Below are 23,344 nucleotides of genomic sequence, written 5' to 3'. Positions count from 1 at the left end.
TCCTTAACAGTATGCAGTGGGGAGCGTGTCTAATAGTTTTCTGAAATCTGGAATTATGGAATCTGCCTGTTGCACTTCATCCATAGTTCGCAGCACATCATGTGAGGTAAGAGCGAGTTTGGCTTCGGTTAACCGATGCTTTCTAAAGACGTGTTGATTGATGAAATTGAGCTTCTCAGTCTCTAGGAAATTTATTGTATTCGAATTCACAATATCCTCCAGAATTCCACACCAAACCGATGTCAAGGATATTGGTCTGTGATTTTGCGCGTCTGCTCTTTTATCCAGTTGTTTGGCACTTGGCACTGGTCGCGTGACTCGCGATAAATGCAATCTAAGTAAGAGGCCAATGACATAGAGAACTCGTTCTAATATATAACTGGAATTTCTTCTGCACCTGGCGATTTACTTGCTTTCAGGTACACACAGGTGCCAGGTACACTTATCACTCTATCATTCATACGGGACTCAATGCGACCGTCCAAAAACAGTACGTTTGTACGATTCTCCTACGTGGACGATTTCTTAAACGTGGAATTTTAAAACTCAGCGTTGCTTTTGCTATCTTATACTAAGAAACCAGGCTTGTCAACGAGTGACTGGATGGAACCCATAGAATTGCTTAGAGAATTTTGTCGGGATCTCCACCATACCTGTAGCCAAGATGTGACGGTGATAGCTGTTGTATGCTTCGTGCTTGGATCTTTTCACAGACGCACTAATTTCTACTCACTATGATGACATCCTGGTCGCTAATCTCTGTCTCTATAGTGACGCTTCGATGAGGTCAAAGCACTTTATAAGGCTGTACTTTATAAGACTGTCTGTCTGTACCCCTGCAATGAATCCATTCACGTCTCAGTCGATGCTCGTTAGGTTGCAAGACAGGGGGATTTATGCACAACTGACCATGTACTTTCTTTGAATTACTCTAGAACTGTCGCAATGGAGTGGGGTGGTTGGTAAAAAGATTAAACAAGTATATTTCACAGATTCCTGTTACTAGCGACCAGATAACTTCACTATTACACTCAGTTTCAGACTCAGTAGAATGATTTTGTCGACTGCAATGCAAACTGTCCCTCCTGCGGCGTGTAAACTGTCTTTCCGGTGAACATTCCAAGCCTCGCTAAATATCTCAGAGCCTTTTACTTCGGGATTTAGCCAGTTTCAGGTCGTAAGAGTAATTTGACCTTGGGAACTTTCCAGGAAGGCAGAAATTCGGGATCTTTGTTTCGAATGCTTCGACAATTTAATGATAAAATTTTTTAAGTCGGCCTGTGTTTACTCTGTACGCGGTCTGGTGTCCCTATATGCGTATCGACTGGCAAGTGTTCATAAGAGTACCTCAAACTGCAGCTAAGCCTAAAAGAAGCCCCATGTACTCTTCACAAGTATTCTGCTAGCCAAGTAGCTACTTCCTGTGTGTAGAGCACACCTAACCTATCAAGAGGAGTCCTACAAATCCCCACCCGATAATGCTGGTCCAGAAATCTGCGAAACCTTTGGTTGAGACCCTCCGCTTGGCTCCAAAACAAAGGAACCCGGTCATCCCTGGGAACGATGGTGCAAATTGCGAGCACTAGTTGCACCCCACGTGTGAGGCCAGCAGTATTCGCTATTTGCGATAGCCGCCTGTATGAAGTGCCACGAGCCGGCCGCGATGGTCTAGCGGTTCTAGGCGCTCAGTCCAGAACCGCGCGACTGCTACGGTCGCAGGTTCGAATCCTGCCTCGGGCATGGATGTGTGTGAAGTCCTTAGGTTAGTTCGGTTTAAGTAGTTCTAAGTTCTAGGGGACTGATGACCACAGATGTTAAGTCCCACAGTGCTCAGAGCCATTTGAACCATTTTTGAACTGCCACGCAACAAGCGTCTTTGGCGCGCGACATGAGCCACATATTACAGACGACTATACCCTCCACGCTCGATAGCCTCAGGCAAGGCCGCCTCCACATCTTGGATGAGACTCCCCGCCAAACATATCGAGTGCATGTGATCTTTCTTCTCAGACCTGAACACTGTCTTCCTAAGGGGCTCCTCAACGTGCCTAACATTGCAGCTCCTAATCACTCGCAAACATCTGATCACGTGTTCATACTAGGACCCTGCTGAAGTAACGGCAGCCCGTCACTGCCATCAGTATTGTAGCAACTATTTGCAATTAAACGTCTATCTTGTAGAACACGGTGACTGTCAGCTTTGCAAAGTAACGTTATTCACAATACATTCATCGGGGTCATACAATCGATTTTATTCTGTGGGACTTTTTCCCATGCTGTTTAACTAAGACGATCCTACATCTACGGAGATGTCTGTTTGAATGAGATAGTCATATAATAACGAATAGCTCTGCGAGAATGTTGCCGAGAGAAAGAAACAAACGAAATTACGTTAGCACACTTGGTTTATACAGGGTGAAAAGTATTTAAACCGACAAACTCTGGGAGGGTGTAGGGGACATCAAAACAAATATTTTTCCCTAATGTCATTTTTGCCTGTGAGGATTATTCAAACCGGTGGAGGCCGTATTACGCTCTTCAGTTGTTAGAGGCCGTATTACGATCTTCAGTTGTTAGAGGGCGTATTACGCTCATCAGTTGTAGGCAACTGCTGTCCACCAGTGTACTACTGCATTGTCTCAGTTTACTGATGGAGCGATACACCTGGAGTGAGTGCACTGCGTACTACGCAGCGTACCAAAACGGACGAGCTGCACAGCGTGTTTATCAACAACATATCCTAATCGGCGTATCCCGCATCGTACGACCTTTGCTGCTGTGTACCAACGTCTGCATGAGACTGGGTCATTTAGCAAATTACCTGGACAGCGACGCCGTCGCACGGTAAGAAAACTGCAATTTTAGGAAGCTGTCTTGCTGCATGTGGAGCGGGATCCTTCAATCAGCACTCGTGCAATCTCACGTAACGTAGGGACCAATCAGACGAATGTAAGAACAGTCCTTCGAGAGCAATTGTTACGTCCATTTGGTTACAGCGTGTCCACAACCTGGAAGCAGTTGATTATCCACTCAGAGCACAGTTCTCGCTGTGGTACGTGGAACAGTGCGAAATGCATCCTGCATTTCCATCATCTGTGTTGTTTACCTGTTAAGCAACATTCGGGCGTGATTGAGTCTTCAACATGCACAATTCGCATGTTTGGCGTGAGGATAACCACATGCCACAGTTACTAGCACTCGTCAAGTGCGGCTCTTCGTTAATGTGTGGGTCGGTGTTGTTGGGGACTGTTTAATTGGGCCGTATCTGCTAGGTAAGCCATTAAATGGCAGGCACTATTACAATTTTCTCGCCGGAGCATTGCCAGAATTGCTGGAAGGCGTCCCACTCCCAACAAGACAATGCATGTGGTTCCAACATGACGAGGCGCCGGCACATTTCAGTGGTCATGTGCGTCGATTCGTGGACCGACGGGTCCCAGAAACGTGGATTGGCGGAGGTGGTCCTGTACCACGGCCTGCTCGATCCCCAGATATGTCCCAAAAAGATGGTTCAAATGGCTCTGAGCACTATGGGACTTAACATCTGCGGTCATCAGTCCCCTAGAACTTAGAACTACTTAAACCTAACTAACCTAAGGACATCACACACATCCATGCCCAAGGCACGATTCGAACTTGCGACCGTAGCAGATATGTCCCCTCTTGACTTTTTTGTGTGGGGAGGAATGCACAACCTTATCAACGCAACTCCTGTTGCATCAGAAGAGGATCTGGTTGTCCGGCTAGTAGCAGCAGCAGGAACAATTCAGGATACACCCCGTGTCAGACAGAACATGATCCGACGTTGTACCCTTTGTTTACGTGTCAATGGAGACATTTTTGAAAATATACTTTAATTGAAATTGGGTTGCGTTAATGTGTTGTCTCTTGGTCATAAAAAGTGGATAAGTATTTGTTGGTTTAATTAATTTTCCGCCAGAGAAATCTTCCTCTACCGGTTTAAATAATCCTAACAGGAAAAAAATGAGATTAGGGAAAAATATTTGTTTTGATGTCCCCTACGTCCTCCCAGAGTTTGTCGGTTTAAATACTTTTCACCCTGTAGAATCAAAATCTCTGTCGATAGTTGCATGGATTGGGTTCAAAAATTGTTCAAATGGCTGTGAGCACTATGAGACTTAACTTCTGAGGTCATCAGTCCCCTAGAACTTAGAACCACTTAAACCCAACCAACCTAAGGACATCACACATATCCATGCCCGAGGCAGGATTTTGAACCTGCGACCGTAGCGGCCTCACGGTTCCAAACTGTAGCGCCTAGAACCGCTCGGCCACTCCGGCCGACGATGAGTGTATTAGGAGAATAACGTACCCAGTCATACAGCAACATCTTTGAGCAACTGTTCGTGTGCTACAACATCCTTCAAATAGACTAGTTGGCCCAGAGTCACTATCTGAACGCCATGAATCTCCCTTCGATGTGAGTTAGAACGTTTAATTCGTAGCAGATAGCAGCTTCGGCTCTTGAGGAAAAATGGACGGCTATTCCTGAACAGACATTCAGACATTGGGAATGTTCATAACACGACGTGATGAAGGCAAAGTGTGGACTCACACCATATTACTATCGATTAACAGGCTCCCAGGTATCTTTGATGAGGTAGTGTACCACCCTCAAAACGACATTGTAAATATGGCTTAGTGATTATGAGTTCACTGAGAAGCCATTTTGCATATCATTTGGTTGATAGCAGCTATTTTCCATTAAAGTGACGCCCTTCTTTACTGTTTTCAGATCTTGGCGGTCAGTTATATTGATTCTTTTCGGTTTATTTTTACTTCTGTGTTAAGTAAACATTGGGTACTTGCGCAGACAGGAGAGTGAGTATGTGTGAAAAACTGTAAGATCATCGTAATTTATATTTTCATCATTTCCCTAACTATTTCACGTAAACGACAGTGAAAGTTTTCCACTTACTATATTAATGTATACCTTAGTCGATTCGAGATGAGCTAGCGCTCTTTACCTTGTTTCATATATGTACACGAAATTTTAAATCGGAATATTCCATCCTGTCCTTCATAATATTTCAAGAGCCTTCAGTGACAAGAAATGATGACACAGATTTGTGGGGTTATGATACATGAAGTTTTTTAGGAGCAAAATGATGTGCAGTGGGCATCGACTAGTTACATATACACTAATTTCAACCCTGCCACCTGATTATTCTGTTATCCTTTACATATTCAGACAGGTCAGCAATCTGAAGTGGTTGTTGACAGATATAAGAAAGTGGAAAATACCGGTAGTTTATCTAGTGTGTAAGAAGAAAGATAACAAATTGAGTGTAGCTGCAAATATAAAGATGTTGCAAAGCTGGACCACAGTAGCTGCGATGATGTTGCGCCTCCTCCTCGCGGTCCTGTGTCTGGTGTCTTGTGGCCTGGCCGCCCCCCGGCCGGTCAGGGTCAGGGCCAGAGGGGACGGCCGGATAATCGGCGGCACCGGCACCGACATAACTAGCTACCCGTGGATGGTCTCCATGCAGATCAACGGCCACCACTCCTGCGGGGGCTCCGCCATCAGCAGCTACTGGGTGCTGACCGCCGGCCACTGCCTCTACGGTGCCAACATCGGAACGTACAGCCTGAGGGCCGGCACCACGACCCGCGAGAGCGGCGGCGTCGTGACCGCCGTGTCGTACGGCGTACTGCACGGCAACTACGACCCCAACACGATTGACTACGACATCTCGGTACTGCAGGTGAGTGTGATCTACTTCCTAGCACTGCCCGATTCAGTTACTGTACCGGCTCTGTTCCACAGAATGTAGTGGGGAGAGGTACTGGTCATTACAGAGCATCATGGTAACTTTTGTCAAGTGAACCCATACTGTTGGTTAATAAAAAATGCTAAGAAACGAAGTTCTTATGGCATGTAATAGAGCAAGGCTATTTGTATAAGTAGATGACACAACGACTAATACTGGTTGCTATGAGGGGCAGTCAAACGAAAACCGAACACCTGTCTTATCAGGACCATGCAATGGTTCCATTCAGAAGTAAGCACCATACGCGTTAAGACATTTATTTCACTGGGAGACGAGAGATGATCAATTCCTGTCTCGTAGAATCTGGGCAGCTGCTGACGGATTCACGGCCACACTCTTTCACTTCCTCGTCAAACTGAAAGCGATGTCCACACATGTATTTCTTCAGGTCGCCATTAACACATACTGTCTGTACGGAGGATGTCGTAGTGTTTCTCGACCAAAGAGGTGAAGTGTAGCCTCCTACGTATTGGAAGTGTGGGAGCGGATGTTATTGCGCAACTTTGTCACAGCATTCCGATAGCCAGAGGGCAGACGGTGAAGCTAAAAATTAAAACATACCACATTCCCACGCCATGGATATCTAAAATTGTTGACACAGGTTCCGGTAAGATAATGACGACCTTCTTCTCTGACTGCAGCGACTCTGCTCGTCGATTCCCTCGAACGTGGGACCCCAGTCAATGCGCACCACAACGAAGACCCTTTGCAGAAGCTGCTGTGAACCATAAGGTCACAACACCCAGGGTTACTGTCGGACGCACTTATCCTTTCGTTCGATAACGCTTGCCCCCACACTGTCAATCGGTAGAGGTCTTCAGATGTAGTCATCCTGTTGTACCATAATGCCTACCTCCACACTGAAAATTCGGCAAGTGTTCGCTTCAGCGATGTCTGCACCACGTGATACAGTCGCTACCGTTGCTGCGTATGTTTTCCGGGGTCCCGGGCTCGACTCCCGGCCGGGCTCGGAATTTTTTCTCCCAGGGGACTGGGTGTTTGTGTTGTCCTCATAATTTAATCATCACCATTATTGGTGATAGTGGCTAGATTGGACTGCTTAAAAATTAGACTGTGTAAAAAATGGGACTCTCTACGGTTGCTGACGACCGCGCAATTGGATCTCCCCCAAACACCACAATCTTCGTTTCAGAGGTTCAGTTAGGAAACGCTGCAACTTCCTCCGTACAGCTCGGATCTTTCACCAAGTGATTTCAACATCTTTGGTGACCTGAAGACAGTCAGGGGTGCACCTCAATTTCAGACAGCCGAGGAAGGGCAAAAGTGGGTATTGCTCCATCAGCGGCTAACCGCTTTCTACGGAGCAGGACCTGATGGTGCCGTCTCCCAGTGTGATATATGTATCAATGCGTATTGTGATTTCTTTTGAATGGAACTGTTACGTGGTCCCGGCCGGCCGCGGTGGCCGAGTGGTTCTAGGCGCCTCACTCCGGAACCGTGCGACTGCTACGGTCACAGGTTCGAATCCTGCCTCGGGCTTGGATGTGTGTAATGTCTTTAGGTTAGTTAGGTTTAAGTAGTTCTAAGTTCTAGGGGACGGATGACCTCAGATGTTAAGTCCCATAGTGCTCAGAGCCATGTGAACCATACGTGGTCCCATTGTCGTTAGCGTTATGTTTTTATTTGGCTGTGACTTATACTTTGACGTGAGGGGCGGTCGTAGGGTGCATATTTCGGATACAATATCTGAATACTTGCTTTCTACACCGCCACTCAGTTTAACATTACATCAGAAATTGACTTCCGTTAACTGAAAAACAAACGCTATTAGCATTCGCCAAGGCAGAAGTCTATAGTTCTTATCGAACTAAATTGCACCTATGGCTGTCAATTTCCTCCCAGTCCCGCCTCAGATAGGGATATTATTATCTAGGAACAACCCTAAGTTAACTCTTCAGAATACATTAACAAAGCCGCAAAAGAACACTCTCTCGGATAAAGGGTCAACATTTAACAAGCTTACCAATAAAATAACTTACCAATAACATGACTTAAAGTTTCACTCTGTCCGATTACTATTTTTGGGTCATTAGTCTTCCGACTGGTTTTATGCGGCCCGCCACGAATTCCTCTCTCCTGTGTCAACCTCTTCCTCTCAGAGCAGCACGTCCTCAATTATTTGCTGGGTGCACTTAAATCTCTTTATTCCTCTACAGTTTTTTCCCTTTACAGCTCCCTCTAGTACCATGGAAGTAATTCCCTCATGTCTTACCATACGTCCTATAATCCTGTCCCTTCTCAATATCAGTTTTTTCCGCATTTCCTGTTCTCCCACATTCTACGGAGAATCGCCTCATTCCGTACCTTGTTAGTCGACCTAATTTTTAGCATTCGTCTGTAGCACCACGTCGTAAATGATTCGATTCTTTTCTGTTCCGGTTTTCCCACAGTCCATGTTTCACTACCATACAATGCTGTACACCGGACGTTCATTCTCAGTAATTGCTTCCTTAAATTAAGGCCTATGTTTCATACTAGTAGGCTTCTCTTGGCCAGGAATGCCATTTTAGCCAGTGCTAGTCTGTTTTTGGTGTCTCCCTTGCTCTCTTTGTGATTGGTTATTTTACTGCTTAGGTAGCAGAATTCCTTAAGTTTATCTGTTTCGTGACCATCAATTTCGAAATTAAGTTTCTTGCTGTTATAATATCTGCTACTTCTCATTAATTTCGTCTATCTTCGAGTTACTCTCATTCCATATTTCGTACTCACTACACTGTTCATTCCATTCAGCAGATCATGTAATTCTTCTTTACCATCACTCTGGATAGCAATGTCATCATCGAATCGTATGACTGATATCCTTTCAACTTTAATTTTCATTCGACTACTGAACCTTTCTCTTCTTTCCGTTATGGCTTTTTCGATGTACACGTTGAGCAAATATAAACTAATCGTCACCTGGTATATTGTCAATTATCTTTTCCATTCTTCTGTGTTTTGATCTTGTTAGCAACTTGAATGCGTGATCTGTTACACTGGTTGTGGAATATCTCTCGTACTTGTCAGTTTTTTCAGCCATCGGAATTGTTTGGATGAAATTCTTCCGTAAGTCAGATGGTATGTCGCGAGGAACATGCATTCTAAACAACAACGTGAATAGCGTCCGATTACCATCACTTTCTAAAATCCTAAAGGAAATCTGGTATGGATAATATAATAAAACATAATAGGACGAAGCACTAACCGCTATATGAAATTTCTTAAAATACAACACTTAACATTTTTTCGTCACACAGTCTGGCTACCACTGTTTTAGAGGATACTGCAACCACCAGAGTAAAACATATGTCAATATACTACCTCGATTATTTGGGCCATACAACATTAACGCCCAATACGCACAGTAGTAGCAAGTTCACTAACTCAAGCCCCAGAGCCAAGCTAATTGTCAGTAAGAGTCCCTGCCTTTGAGTTCTGCAGTCAGCATGTGTGCCCTGTCTCACAGTGGGTGCGCTCTCGAATACAGCCTAGATCAAACCAGTTACTTAACCTAATGGATGAAACGTCCCTCTTGAATTTCATATTCCTAGGAATTCCGTGTATCACTTCATAATAGCTTTTTCCCTTCCTGGGAGTTCCACTGCGCTCGTATAATACTCGAAAGTATCTAAGATAATTACGATTCATGAATTTCTGGGTGATAATCCGGATTCCGGTACAAATGCAACCCATTAAAGTGCTGCAGACAACGGGGCCAAGACTCAGATCACTAACAGCACGACACACTTCCCCTAGCTCCACAATTTAACCACCGCCGGCAGTTTCCTAGGTTCACAACCTGTTGCCCACCCAGGACGTTCCAGGCACTCTTCAGTGCAATCGGTTATAGGTGCCAAAGATCCTCATGACAACTAGAGAGGGTCGCCAAGTGGCACTACACCAAGATTATCAGTAATTTAATCAGGTATTGTCACTCACTCATATAATACACTGAAAAAAATGTTGATCTCATACTCTTTAGATCTTGATTATCGAATTAAGTGTAAATTTTATGTAAAGTACTTATCCATTCCATAATGTAGTATATAGTATATGATTTTTGGCGTGCTGGAAACATTTCATTGCGTTCGTGTCATGTTTCACCAAACGATAACATACTCTCTGGTGACAAAAGCCATAGGATAACGCCATGCACTTCTGCAGACGGCGGTAGTGTCGTGTACACAATGTAAAAAAAAGGCAGTGCATTGGCAAAGCTGTCAATGACAGGTGATCCATATGAAAAGTTTTCGGACGGTAATATGGACTGAAGACGGCAATTAACAGACCTTGAACCCGGAGTGGTGGTTGCAGCTAGACGTGTCGGACATTCAACTTCGGAAATCTTTATGGAACTAAATATTCTGAAATTCACAGTGTCAAGAGTAGGTCGAGTGTACCACCATTTAGACATTACCTCTCACTACGGATAACGCAGTAGAAGACGGCCTTTACTTAACGACCGAGAGCAGAGCAGCGTTGTTTGCGTCGAATTATGAACGCTATCAGACAACAAAATATCCTGCGTGGACTAACCATACAAATTTATGTGGCGCATACCGCAAACGTATGCGTTAGGCAGGGCACGATATTTAGCGTTAATGGGTTATGGCAGCAGACTACTAAAGCAAGTGCCTTTGCTAGAAGCACGACATCATCTGCAGTGCCTCTCCTGCACTCTTGACTACATCGGATGGACGCTAGACGACTAGAGAACCGTGGCTTGGTCAGATGAGTTACGATCTGAGTTGGTAAGATCTCATATGGCTCGAGTGTGACGCAGACTCCTCATAGCCATGGGGCCAAGCTGTCTAAAGGCATTGTACAAGTTGGTGGTGAGTCTATAATAGTATGGGCTGTATTTGCATGGAATGGATTGCGTCCTCTTGTCCAGCTGGAGTTAGGTAAATGGTTATGTTCGACCACTTAGGGACAGTTCGCAGCAATTCAACGATGGAATTTTATGTATGACGATGAACCAGGCCACAGTTTTCCTCGATTGGTTTGCAGAACATTCTGTAAGGTTCGAGCGAATCATTTGGCCACCCAACGCCCAACATGAATAACATCGATCATTTATGGGACGTAATCGAGAGGTCAGTTCGGGCACAACATCTTGCATCCCCAACACTTCCGCAGTTATGGACGGATATATAGGCAACATGGTTCAGTATTTCTGCAAAGGACTTCCCACGAGTTGTTGCACTATGTCGGGCAAAAGGATATCCAACACGATACCATGACTCACATCGCCTCAGCATAATTTTATCCCTAGTTAATTACATTTTAGTTAATTTATGACCCTAATTGACTATTCCAGTAACCGTTACGAGAGAATAAAGGGAACAATTGAAGTGATCATGCAACACAGTTACAGGCGTACGCAACGAAGGGGAGGTGCGTGCACATGAAGGGGCAATTACCCTTCCTGGAATCACAGAAGCTGTTCGCGGCAAATTATGCCTCTTCTTTGGCGCGGTCGGATTTCGACAGTGCCCTGCGTTAAAGAGAGACGTGGAGATCTACAAAATATTGTGAAAATATAGACCCATGATTATCCTATGTCTCTCCATCATGAAGTCACAATCGAGCCCTACGAAAGAACCATTCCAACATGGCGCTGCACCATTTCCTCCACCTGTTCCCAGCCTCAAATAAACTGGGCTAAGTATATCTGCCCAAATTCCATCCACATTATCCACAAGGAGACTCTGCCCTCCTGCTGCACAGCTTAATCTAAACAGTAGTCTCAATTTGTCGGGGGACGAAACAGCCCTGAAACAGCTTTCTCATACCACATTCAGTTTTATAACTGCGCAGCGAGTGTAGCAGGTTCTAAAGAATGCAATCATACTGTACTTCATCTATGGGCCAAAGTGAGAAAATACCAGTTTTTTTGGGCTAGTGGCGAGGAAGAAAGTGAGAAAAATCGATGTCGAAAAGATCTACACTTCAATAAATGAAGAAATGGGTCTTCAAACTGAGTTGAGTGCAACAGGGCTCGAAATGCAGCCTTAGAATTGCTAATTCAGCTGTCCAATTGGCATGGCTTTGCAATAACGTGTAATACTGTGGGGAGGGGATAGGTAGGGGGGCATGGCTCTCCTTGTTTCAATCCCTGACTATCAAGATTCAATTGTACTGGGTGATTCGTGATTGTTTTGTGAGGTTACCCTACATTAATCTCGTTCAGTGCTGACCCAGGCTATACTTTAACCTAATAACAACAAAAAATATGACTCTGAAAACACGTTTTATTATATCCTTAGTTTCGCCTGTCAACTTTAAAAAGTGGTAGGTATGCAAATAATGTCAAAAATAGATTAACATGATGAGGTAAGCAGTTTTATAAGCAGTTTTATTGGCGCCATAACTTTAATAAGCATTTTTAAAGTTTCTTCCTGTTCCTACACTTTGAGAAGTATTAACCAGTTAAATTTTTTCTGTTTTTTTGTTAGTAAACAATAATAATTTCTGAAACTGTAGGACATAAAAAATGGCAATTGTATATCCTTGCCCACTCTAGGTACATTTCTGTAGACGGCCGTGCGCGCTCCCATCATCTCTTAGTGAAACGTGTGAGCTGGTAGCAGCATTGACTGTTGAGATATCAACGACGATAAAGCTTTCCCACTAATAAAATTCATAAATTGGAAGACTACAACGCTGGTTACTTTATTCATATATAACCAGCTCAGTTATCGTTTATTTCGCCCCAACGCTACGGTAATCCTTTTGTTATCAGCACATCATTTTTACTTCCCATATTGTTGGCACAGAAATTAGTATTTCTTTGTTATTGACGCCAGAGTTACAGCATCGCCAGTAACAATAGTTTTATCGTCTTCTTAATCCTTGGTCTTCTTCTTCTAACCTTGTCGGCTTCAGTGCCCGGCTTTGGCTGTGTATTCAGTGAAGATTGTAAAAAAAAAAAAAAAAAATCACAGCGTTCCTTGTTCTTCCTCATTGGGTTAAAGTGTAATGGTTTGTTCCTCAAGTAAAGCAAATCTTCCTCAATATTTTAACTTTTGGTCCTTTAAAAACTTCTATTTTTCTTCATGAACGAAAAATTATGTTCGATTTTCATGAGAAAGTACGAAAAACTCAACGATTTTCTTTGTAAAAAGGAACCTATTTTTTTCGGCCATACGGGAAGCACCAGTACAGTATGCCAGTCAAGCCGTCAGCATAATATTAAAAAGAGAAATCAGAGGACGGGGATCAGCTGTTGACAGTGACGCTGTAGTACTATTGTCTAAAGGGGAAAAAAATGCTACTTACTGTTGTAAAACGGGAAACTTACATCTTGTGCCAACAGTAAAAGATATTTTTGTGTGTTACTTGGTGCGAAAATGTCTACGATACGCGAAAGGTTGTACACTTACTACTTGCTTCAAATGGCTCTGAGCACTAGGGGACTTAACTTCTGAGGTCGTCAGTCCCCTAGAACTTAGAACTATTTGAACCTAACTAACCTAAGGACATCACACACATCCATGAATGAGGCGGGATTCGAACCGGCTACTGTAGCTGCGGCACGGTTCCGGACTAATGTGCCTAGAACCTCTCGGTCACAGCGGAACGGCAGTTCAGTTGGAAGTAAGGAGTGCAGAACTAATGAATGCTTTAATTTAAAATCTGAAGTTGAATAACAAATGACAAAAGAATAATTTTTCGTGTGCTATTATTAAAAAATTAGCACTTCTCCGATTTTTTCCTGTACTTGTACTTTGAAATCTTGCTTCTCGCCAAATTTCATGATTCTACGCCAACGGTAAGTACCCTATAGGTTTGGATGAGAGATTTTGCGAGTGTCAAAGTATGTGACGTAAATGACTCGAACTTTTGATTGTCCTCACTTGGAGGCTTAATTCTGTTATCTGACCAAGAGACAGTAGACCTCAGTATGTGGCATAAATTACAACTTGATCCGCCTACCGTTTCCTGATAAAAAGCGGCGTTAACGGAATGACGAACAGACGGAGACAAATAAGAAAAGACAAACACCTTTTTTCCCCGTGTTATAACTACAAAGTTACAGTTTTAGGATTTTTCCTTTAGTTGTACTGTGAAACCTTGTTTCTTGCCAAATCTCATGATTTGGCATCGGAAATTACCTATAGGTTGTGATGAGTGAATCAAACAATGTGACATAGACGGACGTAGCTTATGAGTACATCGACTTAAAAGCTGTGCCAAGAGACCTCCGGCCTTAGACGTGACATAAAACTCGACTTGATACAGCCTCCCATCCGTGAGAGATAGAAGAGGTAACAGAGGGACCAACAGAACGACAGTCGGACTAGAATGTAGCAAAAAATGTTTTTCCGAGCGGTATAGTTACAAATTTACAGTTTTCAGATATTTCTCTTCGTTTGTATTGTGAATTCTTATTTTTTGCCAAATTTCGTGATTCTAGTCCAACGGGAAGTACTCCAATGATTTCTATGAGTGAGTTAGCGAGTGTTAAAATATGTGCCGTAAATGGCGTATTTTTCGATTGCATTGATTTGAAGATTGATTTTTTACAACGTCAACGGGCCACAGACATCAGTGTCCAACCCAAATTAGAACTTTACAACTTTATGCGTTCGTGAGAAAAAGAATATTAAAGTCGAAAAGAGAGAAATACAAAAAAGTGATTCTGTAGCGGTTCGATTTTTACCTGTTGCAAAACGGAGCTCTAAAAATATGAAATTTGCAAAAGGAAACCTCAATCCCATCTGACGTTGGTCACAACACTGAACTAGTTACGACGAAATAAATAATCGATCGAAATATGCGAATATTTTCGGTTTCTATAATCAGTCATATTTGCATCTAATGTGTCTTACAAGTTTAATTAACAGTTCCTTGTATGTTTATATTGATTTGCTAACTGGCTCATTGTGTGTCCCGATGTCCTCTACGCACATATTCTGAAATTAACGAACTCTTTGTTACGCTGCAGGCAGCCACTCCTTTCCCCGTCGGTGGATTCATACAGAACGTGGGTCTCCCTGCCGAAGGCTACGACCCACCAGGCGGGCTCGCAGTCACCATCACTGGCTGGGGTGCCACAGCCACCACGGGGTCGGCGCCGGTCAGGATGATGAAGGTTGACATCACCGTCATCGACCGCGCCAGCTGCGTGGCCAGGTTTGGCGTCACCGACCGCATGATCTGCGCCGGCGAGGCCGGCAAGAGCACCTGCTTCGGAGACTCAGGCGGTCCGCTCGTCAGTGGCAGCACTCAGGTCGGCATCGTCTCGTGGGGAAGGGAGCAGTGCGAGTCCGATGGAGCCGTCTACGCTAACGTCGGCAACCTCCGTTCCTGGATCAGGAGTACCACAGGAGTCTGATCATGTTCTCTCATTCTATCTGCATTAATGTATAACGAGTTGCAGCCTAATTAGTTTTGATACAAACTCAGAGGTTCTTAAATTTCAGTCTCCTGCCAAGTTTAGCGTGATCGTGTATGTCGTACGTTATTATCAGCAAATAAAGAATATTATCTCTTAATTGGAATATATTTTATTTTCACTTATTATTTTCTGGGAGTAGGTGGCAGGCGAATTGCTGTGTGAAAACGTAATTCGTCAACATTATATTACTGTAATACCTTCCACGATATGGATCACGGTTGCCGAAGGCGACTGATCAAGTTTTCTCATTCTATCTACATTAATAAACAGGTTGCAAAATAATCAGTCCTCATGTACACTCAGAGGTTCTCAAACTTCTGTCATGTATCAAATATGCCTTTACGGTTTGTGTCAAAGATTAGTAGCATCAAATAACGGATATTATCTTTAACTTGGAAAGTATTTTTGATCAATGCTTTCTGGGAGTAGGTGGCAAGTAAATTACAGTGGCAAAATGTGATTCGACATAAGCAGCGACGTCGTATTACTGCAATGCCTCTCAAGTGGGAAAAGGTATACGCAGCTTTTCGCTGTTGCATTCCTAGGAAGCAACTGGACACACCTCAGCTTACAATGGTTTTGGGTAAATTATAGGCATCTGTAAAGCGAGTAACGTTGTTCGTTAATTGTGCAGTTGCTGCGTGTGTCTTGTATTAGAGCTGGTAGATACCTACTCAATGCGTACCTGTAAAAATGACCTCGCTGGATACGTAAGGTCGCCGCTTCATTCAATCAGTTTTCCCACAGTGAAGACATCATAACCCGCATGGTACTGTCGTCCACCGATTAACATGATTGAGATAACTCTTTATTTTTAAACTCCAAGAGAAGTTTATTAAAAATTTTTCCGTCTGGGTCATCACAAATTTATGATTTTTCTCTAAAACATGCTTTTTATTTTCGTTACTTCGAACATAGCCATTGGTATGAAAATAACACGAACATGGTCACTTGAAAGCTTGGGTTTCTTCTACTTACGGCACATTCTCTTTTTATTTGACAATTATGTGTTCTATATATTTCATTTGACACGTATTTGCCAGCCGAAGTGGCCGTGCGGTTCTAGGTGCTGCAGTCTGGAACCGCGAGACCGTTACAGTAGCAGGTTCGAATCCTGCCTCGGGAATAAATCTGTGTGATGTCCTTAGGTTAGTTAGGTTTAACTAGTTTTAAGTTCTAGGGGACTAATGAACTCAGAAGTTGAGTCCCATAGTGTTCAGAGCCATTTGAACCATTTTTTGACACGTATTTTCATATTTGGTATATGTGTAGTACTTCAAGCCGTACACTTTGTAACCTCCCAACAGTTCAACTCCCGTAAGCTCGCAATAAAAATCTGACTAACCTCCAATGAAGCACGCCCGGTTGGCCTTGTGGTCTAACGCACGGCTTTCCGGGCGGGAAGGAGTACCTGGTCCCCGGCACGAATCCGCCCGGCGGATTTGTGTCTAGGTCCGGTGAGCCGGCCACCCTGTGGATGGTTTCTAGGCGGTTTTCTATCTGCCTCGGCGAATGCGGGCTGGTTCACCTTAGTCCGCCTCAGTTACACTATGTCGGCGATTGCTTCGCAAACACGTTCTCCACGTACGCTTACACCGTGTGGGGCGGCCGAAAAATGAAGTGGACTGCGGTAGTCGTCGTGGGGTTGCGGACCACTGCGGCTGAGGCGGGGGTGGAGCCTCTCCGTCGTTTCTGTGTCCCCTGTCAACATAAGGTAACATAACATATCCTTCAATGGAAATGTGACCCATATACACTCCTGGAAATGGAAAAAAGAAAACATTGACACCGGTGTGTCAGACCCACCATACTTGCTCCGGACACTACGAGAGGGCTGTACAAGCAATGATCACACGCACGGCACAGCGGACACACCAGGAACCGCGGTGTTGGCCGTCGAATGGCGCTAGCTGCGCTGCATTTGTGCACCGCCGCCGTCAGTGTCAGCCAGTTTGCCGTGGCATACGGAGCTCCATCGCAGTCTTTAACACTGGTAGCATGCCGCGACAGCGTGGACGTGAACCGTATGTGCAGTTGACGGACTTTGAGCGAGGGCGTATAGTGGGCATACGGGAGGCCGGGTGGACGTACCGCCGAATTGCTCAACACGTGGGGCGTGAGGTCTCCACAGTACATCGATGTTGTCGCCAGTGGTCGGCGGAAGGTGCACGTGCCCGTCGACCTGGGACCGGACCGCAGCGACGCGCGGATGCACGCCAAGACCGTAGGATCCTACGCAGTGCCGTAGGGGACCGCACCGCCACTTCCCAGCAAATTAGGGACACTGTTGCTCCTGGGGTGTCGGCGAGGACCATTCGCAACCGTCTCCATGAAGCTGGGCTACGGTCCCGCACACCGTTAGGCCGTCTTCCACTCACGCCCCAACATCGTGCAGCCCGCCTCCAGTGGTGTCGCGACAGGCGTGAATGGAGGGACGAATGGAGACGTGTCGTCTTCAGCGATGAGAGTCGCTTCTGCCTTGTTGCCAATGATGGTCGTATGCGTGTTTGGCGCCGTGCAGGTGAGCGCCACAATCAGGACTGCATACGACCGAGGCACACAGGGCCAACACCCGGCATCATGGTGTGGGGAGCGATCTCCTACACTGGCCGTACACCACTGGTGATCGTCGAGGGGACACTGAATAGTGCACGGTACATCCAAACCGTCATCGAACCCATCGTTCTACCATTCCTAGACCGGCAAGGGAACTTGCTGTTCCAACAGGACAATGCACGTCCTCATGTATCCCGTGCCACCCAACGTGCTCTAGAAGGTGTAAGTCAACTACCCTGGCCAGCAAGATCTCCGGATCTGTCCCCCATTGAGCATGTTTGGGACTGGATGAAGCGTCGTCTCACGCGGTCTGCACGTCCAACACGAACGCTGGTCCAACTGAGGCGCCAGGTGGAAATGGCATGGCAAGCCGTTCCACACGACTACATCCAGCATCTCTACGATCGTCTCCATGGGAGAATAGCAGCCTGCATTGCTGCGAAAGGTGGATATACACTGTACTAGTGCCGACATTGTGCATGCTCTGTTGCCTGTGTCTATGTGCCTGTGGTTCTGTCAGTGTGATCATGTGATGTATCTGACCCCAGGAATGTGTCAATAAAGTGTCCCCTTCCTGGGACAATGAATTCACGGTGTTCTTATTTCAATTTCCAGGAGTGTATATTCTTTCAATAATTAACTGACTGTGAATCTAATCAGGGAAATCTAGACGTCAGCAATGCTGCGTCATGGACCTTAAAAGTCTTTCTGAATGAACCGAAAATTCTTACCTCCGCGAAGTCGCTGTATAACGCGTATATATTAGCTCCTACAAGAAATATTTTTGGCATAGGCCAGTGCAATGCTGGCCCCTAGTTTTAGTTATGTATGAAAAACAACTGATTTTATTTACGATAACTGGCATGACTATGGATAGGAGAAATTAGTAAAAACTTTAAATTCAGATGAATGACTGTCGAAAGTTATCTTTATAAGAAAGATTATTATTGAAAAATATTTACATGTGACTTAGATATAACTATAGTACAAAATAAGTTGTTGCAAATTACATATACGCGCGGCAACAAATAATTATAATTTTTGCTTTTACCTTATACTACATCGCTCAGGCACCGCCATCGTTCTCCACGTCCAGCCTTGGTATTTCCATATAGGACACAAGTGCTTTCTGTGAGCTATACAACTCGACAGCTGTTCTCTAAGAGCGACCTGACCCAATCGCCCGTCTGCGAGCTACTACTCCTACTTTAACTGCTGCCGACACAGCTCTCTGGTCTGCGATTCTATTGTAGCTTACATATCGCAAGCAGCGCGTGAGCAATCCATCGAAGCTACATCTGCTCGATTACACCAGCAATAAATTCCTTAGTCATGGACCTCTTACAACTTTCTCGTTACTGTATACAGTTTCACATATTGTATAAATTTCAATCGTCTACATTCAGTTTACTCACATTTAATTTTTTTTGTCTCATCAGCTTGCTTTGATGTTCAAAGTGATTCAGGATTATAAATTAGATTAAATGCGTATGAGATACAACTTCAAGCTACTTTATATACAAGTGGATTTAGTCTTTATGAAGTGTGTTTTTATACACTACTGGCCATTAAAATTGCTACACCACGAAGATGACATGCTACAGAAGCGAGATTTAACCGTCAGGAAGAAGATGCTGTGATAGGCAAATTATTAGCTTTTCAGAGCATTCACATAAGGTTGGCGCCGGTGGCGACACCTACAACGTGCTGACATGAGGAAAGTTTGCAACCGATTTCTCATACACAAACAGGAGTTGAACGGCGTTACCTGGTGAAACGTTGTTGTGATGCCTTGTGTAAGGAGGAGAAATGCGTACCATCACGTTTGGACTTTGATAGAGGTCGGATTGTAGCCTATCGCGATTGCGGTTTATCGTATCGCAACATGACAACATCCATCTGGACGAACAGTTCGACGACATTTGCAGCAGCATGGACTATCAGCTCGGAGACCATGGCTGCGGTTACCCTTGACGCTGTATCGCAGACAGGGGCGCCAGCGATGGACTCAACGACGAACCTGGGTGCACGAATGGCAAAACGTAATATTTTCGGATGAATCCAGGTTCTGTTTACAGCATCATGATGGTCGCATCCGTGTTTGGCGACATCGCAGTAAACGCACTTTGGAAGCGTGTATTCGTCATCGCCATACTGGCGTATCACCTGGTGCGATGGTATTGGGTGCCATTGGTCACACGTCTCGGGCACCTCTTGCTGGCATTGACGGCGCTTTGAACAGTAGACGTTACATTTCAGATGTGTTACGACCCTTCATTCAATCCCTGCGAAACTCTACATTTCAGCAGGATAATGCACGAACGCATGTAGCAGGTCCTGTACGGGCCTCTCTGGATACAGAAAATGCTCGACTTCTGCCCTGGCCAGCACATTCTCCAGATCTCTCACCAATTGAAAACGTCTGATTAATGGTTGCCGAACATCTGGCTCGTCACAATACGCCAGTCACTACTATTGATGAACTGTGGTATTGTGTTGAAGCTGCATGGGCAGCTGTACCTGTACACGCCATCCTAGCTCTGTTTGGCGCAATGCCCAGGCGTATCAAGGCCGTTACTACGGCCAGAGGTGGTTGTTCTGGGTACTGATTTCTCAGGATCTATGTACCCAAATTGCCTGAAAATGTAGTCACATGTCAGTTCTACTATAATATATCTGTCCAATGGATAACCGTTTATCATATGCATTTCTTCTTGATGTAGCAATATTAATGGCCTGTTGTGTACCATATGCTCACTCTCAGTTGCCCGTTATCCATCCAGTGGCTCATTTATCAGCACTTCCATCAGCGCATCAGTGCTGCAGAGATGAGAGCCGATCACAGGAAACGTCACAGCCCAGGGCGTCTAGTAATAAGCATTCGTAACTTACCGCAGTCATTTGAAAAACTGTCGTCGCTAATAATTTATACTGGTGTAATTAGGAAGATGCAGCACTCTTAACACATTTTGCCGTAACTTAGGGTCTCGCATATTATAAGCTCAATACTCGGTCATCAAACAGCTGTCACGATTATATGCGAATAAATTCTACACGTATTTTTCAGCTACTACATTCGTATAGAGTTAACATTAGGTGACTTCCCCTTAACATTCTATGGCATGTATAACTTCTTGAACGAAACTGTTGGAGTGCGTTGCAGTTCACTCAAAATATTTGGACGGGTGCTGTACGAGAGACAATCAGTTCACACATTCAATGAACCTGTATTTTTCAATCTTGGTAACTATAATCATGCTAAAAATAATGATGTAACTTTCACCGTCAAGTTGAAATGTATTTCTCATATCGACAGTAGATGCAAATTCATCGGATTATGGATTTACTGGTCTTCTTTATGACGATAAAATCAAATACACGGTTTCTGGTATGAGAGAGGGGAGGGGGGAATGGAGATAGTGCGATTGCGTAAGGTATAATGTGACATTTGCTGGAAGTTAGAATGTGTAATTGGTGTAAGTGCAGATATTGTTATATGTGGAACCTTAATATATACACATATCAGTATGTTGATTGCTTTCTCCCTTTGCCGAATGGTCTTGCCATAGACACATCACAAATTTTTCGACCTGATGAAGTCTGGACGGTCGTAACTGCACCACTAAGCGGACTACTCCTGTCAGTATAGCCTACCCGGTTTGCATCCACACTTTGACAATTGACCTGTTGCTCCAGGGAGAATAAGCCTTAATGGCTTGCTTTTGCCACATGTTCTTGGAGCTACTCGACAATCTAAGAACATACTATTTGTATTAGGAATATTTATTAGCCGGCAAATTACGTAACTGCTGATGCAACGTTCTTCGGTTTACTGCCCTCAGTCACCAATAGAAATATCTGCAACTCTACCTGCTACACGCTTTATTAATGACGAGAAATTAAATATCACACTATTAGGAAACTGTGAGCTGTTAGTCACGGCAATCAGGAATATCATACAAGGAGTTTTTGAACGGTTGGTAGTAGGAAAAGGGAAAAATATTATAATTGCATTAATGTTGTGTCATCATTCGCTTGCTTTTCTATTGCAGAGTACTAAAAAACCAAAACTGCTATTTCCTGTTTGGTGTTTTTACCTATATAATGTCTTCTCATCCCCATCTGGATCAGTTCCTATTGTCACGTGACCATGTAGCTCAACATTGTTGGCAACAAGTTTGTTGAATGATAATGTTCTACTGACATTTAAGATAATGCCAGATGGTTGCTAAAGTAAGCGAAAGCAAGAGTGATTCTCGAGTCTGAACACGCACTTACATTATCAAATCAACTGTAAATTACCGTGGACACAAATGGTCATGACAAAAACAGCACCAGAGAAGGTAGTAAAAGTTATACATAGTGCCTGCATACAGGATAGTGGGAAAACTTCATGATTATAATGTTTTTAGATTGTAGGGTATACATAGCCCGAAATGTAGTACACTGAGTTACCACTTCTGGTAACAATTACTGCTGCAACCCGGTCCAGCACCGAGTTGATCTGTGCTTCCGTGAGAGAAGCGATTACATCATTCATTGTTCAATCAGTTCTGTGGTGGAGCTCGTCAATCGTAGTGGCTTCCCAGCTGAGGTGTGCCTCTCTCTTGGCACCCCATGACCAGATAGTTTCAGTGGGTAGGAGATGGAGAGAATGTGCTGGCTATAGCAACAATCAGAGGTAGGTCAGCACTGCATGAACAACAAGATTTGTCCTGATTTTTTTTACGTAGCTCCACAACAATGCCGGGATGGTTCTTTTGAAAGAGAACTGCCGATATCCTTCCCACTCCTTGACTCAGACGGAGCTCGTGTTCTATCTCTAATGACAGCGGTGTCGACAGGACGTCAGACCACGATCTTCTTTGCTATTACAGCCTGAGCAACTAAAGGTATTGGCTTGCTTTAGGGAACGATATGCTGACATGGAAGACAGCGGAACTGTCAGTGTCATCAGCAGGTTTAAAGCCTACAGTCCAAACTACCAGCCATTTGAACCAGACGCGCTATCTGACATTAACCACTTTCCTCGGGGATTACACAACGTGTTCATAGAGTTGTCGTATGCCGAACCGGGACGCATCAAAAACGAAGACGTGATCGCTCTTCTGTGTTCAGTGTTATCGTTGGAATCACCAGTGGTTGTACGCCTCGCTACGACGCCGAGTCCATGCAAACTGAAACAATGGTTGCCGTGCTGGAGGTCGATGGTGTTAAAGTCGACATTTCGGAGTCCGTGAGGTTGCCGATGCAGTCGGTACAAAAAACAATATCGACCACAATAATAATAGCAATGATAACGAGTACAAATGGATACAGGTTGTGATGAATTGCCGGCCGGTGTGGCCGAGCGGTTCTAGGCGCTTCAGTCTGGAACCGCGCGTCCGCTACGGTCGCAGGTTCGAATCCTGCCTCGGGCATGGATGTGTGTGATGTCCTTAGGTTAGTTAGGTTTAAGTAGTTCTGAGTTCTAGGGGACTAATGACCTCAGCTGTTAAGTCCCATAGTGCTCAGAACCATTTGAACCATTTTTTGTGATGAATTCCAGGTAACAGACTAGAGTGTAATTAATAATATTCAAATATGATGTATT

The 23,344-nt window shown here is 44.4% G+C and overlaps 1 protein-coding gene across 1 annotated transcript; it reads left to right on the top strand.

Annotated features, from left to right (window-relative positions):
• Positions 1-5,357: 5,357 nt before the first annotated feature.
• Positions 5,358-15,132, top strand: LOC126484792 (trypsin alpha-4-like). The gene is made up of 2 exons (XM_050108389.1): positions 5,358-5,726; positions 14,743-15,132. The coding sequence occupies exons 1-2, from the start codon at positions 5,358-5,360 to the stop codon at positions 15,130-15,132; spliced, it is 759 nt and encodes a 252-aa protein (XP_049964346.1).
• The last annotated feature ends 8,212 nt before the right edge of the window (positions 15,133-23,344 follow it).

The sequence above is a fragment of the Schistocerca serialis genome, chromosome 6 (genome assembly GCF_023864345.2).
Source record: "Schistocerca serialis cubense isolate TAMUIC-IGC-003099 chromosome 6, iqSchSeri2.2, whole genome shotgun sequence".
Lineage (NCBI taxonomy): Eukaryota > Metazoa > Arthropoda > Insecta > Orthoptera > Acrididae > Schistocerca > Schistocerca serialis.
This window is presented reverse-complemented; position numbering and strand designations above follow the sequence as displayed.

Coding starts and splice junctions, on each gene's coding strand:
- LOC126484792 (XM_050108389.1), top strand. CDS start 5,358: ATGATGTTGCGCCTCCTCCTCGCGGTCCTGTGTCTGGTGTCTTGTGGC. Junction 5,727..14,742: donor ACGACATCTCGGTACTGCAG/GTGAGTGTGATC, acceptor GTTACGCTGCAG/GCAGCCACTCCTTTCCCCGT.